At 43.4% G+C, this 10,817-nt stretch overlaps 1 protein-coding gene across 1 annotated transcript; it reads right to left on the reverse strand.

Moving 5' to 3' along the window:
- Nucleotides 1–6,046: 6,046 nt before the first annotated feature.
- paqr9 (progestin and adipoQ receptor family member 9) lies at nt 6,047–7,279 on the reverse strand. The gene has a single exon (XM_071515502.1). It carries the CDS (start codon nt 7,277–7,279, stop codon nt 6,116–6,118), a length of 1,164 nt encoding a protein of 387 aa, XP_071371603.1. The 3' UTR covers nt 6,047–6,115.
- Nucleotides 7,280–10,817: the final 3,538 nt, after the last annotated feature.

A 10,817-nucleotide genomic window follows, 5' to 3' on the forward strand; every position in this document is an offset into this window, starting at 1 on the left:
TCATGGAATCCTGGACAAAATCATATCTAATGATAAAAATATTCTCAGATTTAGGTCTGAGAGACAAAATCTCATCAAATGGGGGTCCGTGGCCCAAATGTGGACTAAATTAGGGGTCCTTGATATGAAAAAGGTTGAGAATCACTGTTGTACGCAACACAGTATAGTTGTTCTTCACTGTGGAAACATGGTTATACTCGACCTTGTCATTGTCATACTTGTACACTTGTGCCAACTTGGAAGGGCTGACATGCTGTATATAGTTTGAGCGGTGTGTCTACAAGCGCTCCCATCACAAAAAGAGAGAGTGATAATGCCCAGCGGGGGGAGGAGGCCGAGTTCGCCTGGCCGGCTGCCACAGTGAAAGCGGAGATGGCCGACACCTCCTGCTCCTCCTGGGCCGCTCATTCATTCTTTATCACTCGCTCCTGTCTACTTTGCTTCATCCTCGCCAAGGGTGGAAGGAATGAATTCCATTTACTCGTACTTTTTTCCAAGTCAGTAATTTTACTTCAGTATTGATTAGAGCAGTGATTCTCAACCTTTTTCATATCAAGGACCCCTAATTTAGTCCACATTAGGGCCATGGACCCCCAGTCGATGAGATATTGTCTCTCGGACCCAAATCTGAGAATATTTTTATTGCTAGATATGATTTTGTCCAGAATTCCATGACTATCTGTATTGTAGGTAGAGAGATAACAGAGAAACTGTGATCAAAACAGTCATTCTTCTACATTCTCTGTGTTCACTTCTTGTAAATGAAATAATGGTGAAGTTTAACAATTCATGAACTTGCTGTGGATCCCCTGGAACCCCCTCAAAGACCCCTAGTGGTCCCCGGATCCCACGTTGAGAACCACTGGATGGAGGACACATTTTGTCGGCTCTCCATGAGCATTGCTTCAGAAACTAAATCGTGAATTATATCTGCATCATACGTGGAGGAAACTTGAAATACTCAAAATATATCCATGATATATAGTAGCTTAGTTAATATCCACCAACAGTATTATTGGTTTGTGTTAGCTTGGTTGTTGGCTAGCTAGTCCGCTAGCCTGCTAGTTGGATAGCTAACGGCAAAAGAAACAATGTAGTAATGTCATTGAATAATGGGGACTGGTATTTTCTGTTTATTTGTAATCAATGATCACAAACTTTCTTTTTCCTATCACACAATGAACTGAATAAAAAGTTTTCAGCTTGACCTCTGTCTTTTTGTCCTATTTATTGCATGGGAAAGATCACATGTAACTGTAATTTTACTTAAGTAGATTTTTACACTAGTTCTTTTACTTCTACTTAAGTGAAATTTCAGAAAGGTAACAGGACGCTCCTCTTTGTGGCTCTTTGTGGTTCATGTTTCACTGGTTGCTTGTTCGCAGCAAAGGAGATCTGAGAGTGCGCTGCTCGATTAAAAAAAACAAAAAGGACAGGGAGGAATGGAAAAAAGCCGGTGTGGGGGTGGAGTGTAGTGTGTGTGAGTGTGTGTGTGTGTGTGTATGTGTGTGATATAACCACATAAAGGCCAGCTGCTCCTGCGGCTCCACACACACACTCTCTTCCTGACACTGCAAAAGTCAAGCACATGCTCATGCACATACGTACACGCTACACACAAAGAGCTAAGGAAGTGCTGGACTTGCAAATCAGTGCTTGGGCATTTGAATAATTCAAAACTGACTGAAAGACTGAGGAGGCACGGCATCAACTGCATTTCAAGGAAAAACAAAGTCCACTTTAAACACCAGAGGCTTATAAATAAACCCTGCAAGACAAAACATGACATGACAAGATATTATTTGGTCAATGTGATAAATTATTAGAAGTATGGGTAACACTTTACAATAAGGGTCACTAAGTTAAGGGTTAGTTAATGCTTACTTACTTATTTAACCCTTAATTAACAGTTAACTAATGTGTCTGGTAATCATTTACTAATGGTGTTCATGTTAACTAAGGTATTAATTTATACATTATTTAATAGTCATCTTTATAAACTATTAAATAATGTATAAATTAATACCTTAGTTAACATGAGCACCATTAGTAAATTGCACATTAGTTAACTGTTAATTAAGGGTTAGTTAATGCTTATTAAGTAACTAACCCTTATTAAGCATTAACTAACCCTTAACTTAGTGACCCTTATTGTAAAGTGTTACTGAAGTATGGACTCATACAAAGCAAAGAAGAAATCAAACCCACACTGATGACCGTTCTCTGCATGTCATTTATTCAAATCAAATAAAAATCTATATTTTTGCTATATTATACAGCAATGAAAATAGTGGAGGGACCAGCAAATGTTTCAGCATCAGTACAGATTAGGATGGAGTAACATGATTATCCTCTAGTGATTGATCATTAAAATATACGTGTAAATGATATACTAGAGTCGTTCTTCGATCGCCCCTGAGTACATTACTAGGTAAAGTACAGTAGTCTGTAAGTCTAACATTCACATACTGAACACTGCTTAAAAATTGATAAGATTCAAGTCTGGCGACCACAGTCTAGATAGGGGAAAGGGGCGAGGGGACAACAACAGTGTGACAGAAACACCGGCTCACCGTCAGATGCATCATTATGTCAAGTCTTGATAGATCTGGTCAGCTCTGCCTACACTGACCGGGGTAGGCGTTTAAAAAATAAAAGCTCTACCTCAACCTGAAATGTGTTGGAAATAATACAGTACTGCAAGGTTTACCCCCTAAAAGGAACATTTCGAGGAGCTTTATAGTAGCTTTAAAGTGCACCATAACAGCATGATTATCAAAAAAACAGTTCCATACGGTCCTTAAAAACGCATTCCGGTGTCGTCCATAAAGAGCAACTTAGTCTCCTTCTCTGAACAGTCAATAAATCATAATTTTCTCTTGTGCAATTGAGCGCATTGAAGTAAATGCGCAGGTGCGAGCAGCACTGATAGACTGGTATTCAGTTCTGCTAACCCAAAACAAGACACTGACCAAATCAACATAAGGGAAATCTCGGAACCCATCGTCTATCGGTCTGACGACGATTAGAGTCTGGGGACAGCGGACATCCGGGCCAAGACTTCCTCTTCCGGTCATTGTTTACAGTCCGATTAGCAACTTGAGACGTAAGAATGGAGTTGGAGTTAAGTACAATACACAAACATTGATACTTTTTGTAGGTGTTTTAGGTCCAGACGACATTTCGGCTAATCTCTCAACGTCGTCTCTCAACTCCAACTCCATTCTCGCGTCTCAAGTTGCTAATCGGACTGTAAACAATGACCGGCGCACGGAAGAGGAAGTCTTGGCCCAAAATATTGGCCGTCGCCCCCAGAGTCTGATCGTCGTCAGACCGATAGATGATGGGTTCCAAGATTGACATAAGGGTTATCGACTTGTAAATGTGACGTACAGTAAGAGCTCACTACTTAAGATTACACTCAGTCGAACAAAGATTACATGAGACGACAAAAACACCAACGATGACATGACATTACAACATCAATGCACACTTACTATTTCCACATTGTCCTGACTCAACCCGACATTGATAATTCCGGTCCATATTCACTATGAAAACTAAACAAAGGAATCTGCCGCTAACCAAAACAGAAAATGTCTTCTCTTCTTCACAGGGAGGTCAGAGTCTCTGGAGCTGGTAGGGATTCAGTGTCTTGCTCAAGGATAAAGAGGGCGGGTGTGCGGGGGGTGGGTGGGGCTTTGAACCCAGCTCCTCTGGGTGACGGCTGATCCCCGCTACACCGCCCTGCTTTATTTTCAAGGCCAAAGAAGTTAGACAAACGTAGAATTTAACCTGCCAAAGCTTCAAATGACTATATTCAAGGATGCAACAGAAGTTCTAATGCCAGGATGGTCAAACACTGGGACAACATAATAACTGGTTTGCCAAACTATATGTATCCATGGTTATGAAAGCTGTGGACCAGATCAGTACGCTTGCACATTACTCACATAAATGACAGTGTTTTACAGCACTGTTCTCTTTTTTCATTCTCGATTCTGTTCTCTTCAGACAAAACAAGACACACAGGACTGCAGAAGTCCAGTCAGGTATTTCCACAACAAGACAAGTGATAGAGAACTCTAGCAATCCTGGATTCATTTGTGCAGACAGGATATGACTTGCCTCAGAGTAATCCTACTTAAATAACTGCTAGCTCTAAGGCTAAACTTTGCTTCATGCAATTAAAAGTTGAATAAATAGATGTTAGTTTCTCTGGCGAGGTTAGCATTTCATCTACACGGTGGAACTTCATAACCTGATCGGTCAAGTGCAAATCTATCCAGGAAGTTCCTGATGTTGTAATACAAACCACAGTATTGCCATGCATTCATTCAGCTGCCCTCCCCTCCCCCCATCACATGTCCAAACTATGGCTTTTGTTCTAAAAAGTTATTACATGTTATACAAGACACAAAAACCCTCCGTCAACAGCAGCTTCTGATCCTTGTTTCATCTAAGGCTATGTTCACACTGAAGGCCTTCATGCTCAGTTCTGAAACGCTGCTCATATCTAATTTTTTTTAGATGACTATTCATATCTATTCTAGGATGTAACCCATATCCGATTTCACTATGAACTGACAATAACAAAAGAACTTAGGCCTTTGGACGCTGCTAACTTTTTTTTACAAGTCGCCGACCATTGTAATCAGCAAACACCCCAAATACCAATCAAGTTGCCTATTCTTGTCTTTCTTTCCATTGTTGTGTCTCATTGTCCTCCATGCTAACGCTAGCAAAGCCAAGCTGCCCAAGGTTTTTTGATTATGACAACTGTCTAAGGTAAATGAGGTAAGATTTACTTATCATCATGACAACGCAAATTCTGATTTGATTTGAGCATTCAAATACAAGTCGCATGTCGGTCGCATGCCTCAGGATCCAACTCATGTGGTCCAGAATGCGACTCCATGCAGCTTTTTGCTGTTCACACTGATTAGAAAACATCAGATCTGTGTCACATGTGAGTTGAAAAATCTGAATTGGGACACTGTCAGCTGCAGTGTGACCGTAACCTAAGATGAACAATAGTCAGTGTAATGAACGACATCCTGTGGCACATGTATTCATTACACCACAAAGACATTTCATAGCAGTAAACACCAGTGGTCCAACAAAACATGTAGGCTACTCTCAAATCAGTAGGCCATCGTTATATGCTTTAGAAATGTTAACGTCCATAAAGGTTAGAAAAGCAAGCTTGGCTTCTTAACGTGTAATGACAGGGCGGGTTCAACCAGCCCTCTGAAAGTGCTTCGCTGTAAGACTGATACGAGCTCTCGGCTATTTCTGTTTTGTCGGCAAAGCCACCCCTCTTCCTGCTGCGAGGGGTTAGTAAGAAACAAGAGAGGAAATGAGGCTGTGTGTGTAAAACATTATGTGTGTGCAAGTCAGAGGAAGAGATTGTACAGTGGACAAGGGTCAGAGAAGGGGGCATTCATTCGAGATGAAAGGAAGGTGGAGCATTCAGTGCATAGGGATTTGACTGGAAGATAAAGCAAGGCAGAGAACTCTCTAAAGATATAGTTTGAGGTCAGAGGAAGTGGGGGGGGAGTTGGGGGGGGGCAACAGGAGGCAGGGCTTGAAGCTGGACAGCAGACGGCACAACAGCAACTTTTCTCAAAGGTCATACTGACATTTACGCCACATTATTCACACGTTGTTATATGGAACATGTGTCTTCCCGGGGAAACCTACCGACACCTTCCCCTCTGTCCTCAACCGCACAATCCCTAGAGATGATTACTATTCCCCATCTGCTCAAACCGCCTGTTTGAACTTGCCGGAACAACTCAGGGGAGTCAACTGGCAAGGTCTTCAGTATCCACTCAACCGGACAACCGCCCTGTGGCGAGCTCAAAATATAATCCTTTCATCTCCCGTTGTCCCCAATTTCCCCTTTATGAAAGCTTGAAAAGCGCTCCCATAAGGGTTGGAACATGTGGGACTTGAAATTGGAAAAGAAATAAAAACAATAACATCTTTCGCTTGTGCGCACTGGCTTCTGTTGGTGACATGGCTCTGTATGCATGTGCAAATCTTCATTCAAACTAGAGATGTTAGCTTTGTTAAAAAAAAAAAAAAAAGAGGAAAAGCTACATCTCTGCGATTAGTGACATTTCAGATGCTTCTTGGGATGTTCCGTTGCCAGCTGGTCTCTTTGGGGTCCGTAGATGCGGTTGGCGCACCAGGAGAACCACACGATGATGGAGGCGATGGTGGTCTGGAGGAGGAGCATCACCCCGTAGGTGGACGCTACGGTGGGTCCGGGGAGGCGTGGCAGGGTGGCGGGGGGCAGCAGGAGGCTCGGGTGGAGAAGGATGGCCCTCACCTCGGCCTTGATCATGTGAAGTTCATCCAGGATGGATAAAAACGTGCAGCAGTGGAACCACTGGTGGCTGTGGCCCCAGATGTCGAACCGGCCCGGGGCCAGCCGCTCGGGGAACTTGCTTATGTTGAAGACGGCCGACACCACCAGCCAGAAGCAATGGCGGTAGAAGAAGCTGGACATGGAGGCGGAGGCGGCGAAGGAGGTGGAGGCGGTCGGGTACGGGGATCTGGTGAGGAGGCGGTAGAAGACCGGCGTGGAGGAGATGAGGAACGGGAGGAGGAAAACGAGGGTCCGGATGACATACCGGTATTGCCTCCACCGCTGGCGAGTGTTGCAGCAAGACAAGACGCAGATGATGGCTACGACGCACGAACTGGGGATGTAGAAGGTCTCAAAGAACGCACTGAACTCTGGGATCGCGAAGGACGATGGAAGAGGGTCACGTTTTAGGTCCAAGCCCGCCTGGGAGCCATTGTGTCGTCCCGCCCCTGTCTCCACGATCCCCGCCCGAGGGTGAATGTAGTAGTAGTACGCCAACGACGAGCCAACGGTGTAGGCGCTGATAGTGCCGTAATCCACAAAGAAACAGACTTCTCTTACCACGAGAGACATCGAGTTCAGCAGGTGGGCCATGCTGCTAGCCATGAGCAGGCAGAACACCCCGATGAAGTAGTTCCACAGCGGATAGAAGAAAGGCTCGTCACCGTGTGGCGCTCCTTCCCAACCGAACACCTCTACGAAATAATACGCAAAGACAAACACCGGGAGGAAGTGCGTCCAGAAGTTGCCGGTCTCGTTGGTGGGCCTGAACGCCGACATCAGGCAATCCCGCAGGCTGTAGTTGGGGAAGCGATAGCCGCTCAGGATGAAGTTCTCCGTGACCCGAGGCGGGACGTCCGTATGCCTCAGAAGGGGCAACGGTTGACCGCAATTCAGAAACATCATGGGAGAATAATGGGGACCAGTCTATGTTGCCGATTGCCAAAAATCTCTACTTGGATCTAATTTTTCTTGCAATGCACTTGAGTTTTTATTGCTTTGTCGAGGACGTTGCTGTCAGTCACAGCACGCTTCTCAATAATCACTAACGAACCGTCTCTTGGTTATGGATGGATAAGGCATCTAGGCTGCTCTGACTTTAAAAAAAAAAAAAAGACCTTTCAGCCCTGTTCTTCCAATAGGTCCCTTATTTGAACCTTTGATCCCAGCTTCCACAGCAGACCTCATGAGTCGTAGGGTAAACCACAAAGCACCATATAATGTAGCCTTTACAACCATGTAACTGGAGTCAGTTGAAGTCCAGCAGTGCTGAGAGAAAATGGCAGGGATGTGGAAAGTGGGACATAAAATGAAGGTTGAAGCCCCGGGCCACCCATTTGGGATAATTTTTCCCTTGTGGTTACCTCTTGACCCCCGGATCATTCAAAAAAAAAAAAAAAAAAAGTCAGCAAAAACATCCAGCAAGCAGCTTTAATCTCCAGTCCTTTTCATGCTGTTGGCCTCCCTCTCTTTATTTTGCATAGGACATGGTCTGTATGGAGGATTCTCTTTTGTTATCTTGAAACAGTCATTGACCTATAATGCACATTCACATGGCTAGTATGCATAGTTGGCATTGTGCAGCAGTAGCAAAAAAAAAAAAAAGACCAAAAAAGACAAATCAAGCAAGGCCACTTCTTACTGTGTTACAAGGTTCAACACATCCCACGCCAGTTGTTGTCTATCAAATATGATATTTACACAACCGAGCGGTCCTGGAGATGCCATCCGTTAAGCTGTGTGGTAAGTAGGTCATGTGGGCCATGCGGGCTATAGCGGGCTATAGCGGGCCATTGCAGGGGGACTATGCCTGCTATTCCTTCTGTTATTCCCGGTCCTTCATCCTGAATCCACGTCCTACTTTCATTTATCCGACTCCCATTCAGTTGCAATGCAGGGCGCTGCGGGACGGAATATCCCTCCGGGACTGAAGAGAAAACCGGTTTGCCGGTGTGCATAAGGCTCCTCCTGTCCTTTACAACAAGGTCACGTTTAAAAACACCATTGTACAACGATGGATTAAAAAACATATATCCCCGCGGATGAGTGGAAATACTCTACAGTGAGCGTCGATTCCATTGGGGCTAAAGCCAGCCGGCATTTCGGTGAAACGGTGCCGTGAGAGTGTCTGACAGGTACCAGCATCAAGGTACCCAGATTACTATGCCAGCATTTCCGGTTGCAAATTTCAAAATAAAACACAGAGGGCTTTCAAGTGACGTAACAAACCTTCTGGCAGCCATATTGAAGGTCAACAGTTCTTGGCAGTAACAGCTGAGAACAGCTGATTGTATTTCTAAATTTACAACTTGGTCGGCTCAACAAAACTGAGTAGACATGATTAATTTGTGTGCTGTTTGACTAGAGTCTAATCATTTAATCACTGATGAATGTGATCGATTTTATGTTTTATATGCCAGCTTGTTCACTAGAGTATCTGCAGCTGACTATCAAATGTTGTTGTAAACGTATCTGATTTTCATGATACCTGATGTTATATAGCTAGCTATAGCTAATAGTGGCTATAGTAGGCTAGCTGTTGATATGTTGCTTAAATAGCTGGCTACTTGCTAACAACTCAGAATGTTTTGAAGTAGAGATTAGGGCTAAAGACAAGACAGTTTACTGTGTCACAGTAACGTTTGGAAACAAATTGAAATGAGAAATGGTAGAAAAGTGAACTTTGTCCGGATGGAAGTGAATACACTGCTTTGATGTTATGCAGTAAAGGATGACAAAAACATTGGAAACCAATACTGTTTGGTTTCCTTTATTATTCACAGCCGAGCTAACTATCCTGATTTTTGAAGGTAAGAGAGGGGGATTTGTAACATATAATAAACAATATGGTTTTGGATGTTATTTTTATAGTTATCGTTGTAGTGGGAACACATTCTATTTACTTAGACTGACTTCAGTCTTTTTATAGTTGTAGTTATATTTATAGTCACCATTCTAGATGTGAAAGGACCTTTATTTATTATCCCCCCCAACGTGGGAAAAACTTGACTTTTATTTTAAAGGCAAAATCGCTTGATTTCCGGTTTCGTTCTGGCTAACTCTGGGTAACTTGACGTAGCTTTGACAGGTCGCCAAACTAATGCAGCGCTTTATAATCAGTCTACGTATTCCCTTCCCTCTCGCTTCGTTTCTTTCCCGTTTGTCCTTGGCAGACGGGAAGGGGAACAGAGAGAAACAGAGCACACATAAAGACAGTGGAATGGTAGAAATAAAGCGCTCCCAGCCGTGCCAAGTAGACGGCGTTCCCGTTATCTGTTTAAAATGCACCGTACGTCCCTGTTGAATAATCCTGCTAGTGCACCTCTCTATGGTGCCTCTCTCTCTCTGTTAATGTCTATGTCTCTCTCTCAACCTCTCAATGGTACCTCTCTCTCTCTCTGTCTTTGTCTGTCTCTCTCAACCGCTCTCGCTCTTTTTGAGTAATCCTGCTATTACACCTCTCTCTCTCTCTCTCTCTAACATATTTGTGTGCTCACTTGTCCAAACATGCGCTGTCAGACAATCTGCATAATCTCATGTTGTCATGTCGAAAACCTCTTAACATCAATTTAGCTTATTTTAATGTTTTAACTTCAACTGAGGTATGACTTTGGTCCTCTGTGGGTTGGGGAAGTCCCGACACTCTTGCAGATAAGACTCTAAAATGCAAAATCAAGCTAAAAATAAGGTTGTTTTTCTCAGTTCCTCAATTGCCTGAAAATGTCCTGAATTGACATTTTGAAGATATGAGGATAATTTGAGATAACTTGAACTATCTCAGGCAAAGCTTTAACATCAGACTCTGCAAATTCTAACAAAATTTTCCTATAGCCTAAATAACTGTTTGATCGTCTGTTTTGATAGGCTCTATCAGTGCTCAATGCTTTATACTTATGCTTTAATTATATGTGGCTCACTGTTTGGAGTAGGAAGTGGGCTTATTAGGAAGTGGATACTGAATGTTTATCAAAGGTGAGTGTATGATGTCTCCCTCTGGGCCAATCAGTAACAAATATGTCACCATGTTTTAACTGTAACTGAACCTTGTTTTAACCATGTTTTAAATGACTAATTGTAATTTTGACAATGGTGGTGAGATGGAGGTTTCGTGAAAATGCCATTAATGATGTGATGACCCTTTGTAAACAGATATACAAATGCTTTTATTTCTGATGTACTGCAAAGGATTATGGGTGAAGACAATGTTGCTCTCTTCTCTACTGTTACCCTAATTTGTTTACACCCCCCCCCCCCCCCCTTCGGCAGGCCTAGAGGCATGTAACCCCACCCATCCCCATGCGTGCACAAACACACCCTTGGTCTTGTGCCTCCAAGCGATGGCTGTTGTGGCCATATGTCAGGAAGTCTTTGAACCAGTAATTGTATGTGTGAGTGAGAGAGAGAGAGAGAGAGAGAGAGAGGCAGAAGTAGACCTTACACC

The sequence above is a fragment of the Centroberyx affinis genome, unplaced genomic scaffold (assembly GCF_046629955.1).
Source record: "Centroberyx affinis isolate AG114_WGS23_722 - 3 ecotype Tasmania unplaced genomic scaffold, CSIRO-AGI_Caff_v1 ptg000028l_1, whole genome shotgun sequence".
NCBI classification, from domain to species: Eukaryota; Metazoa; Chordata; class Actinopteri; order Beryciformes; family Berycidae; genus Centroberyx; species Centroberyx affinis.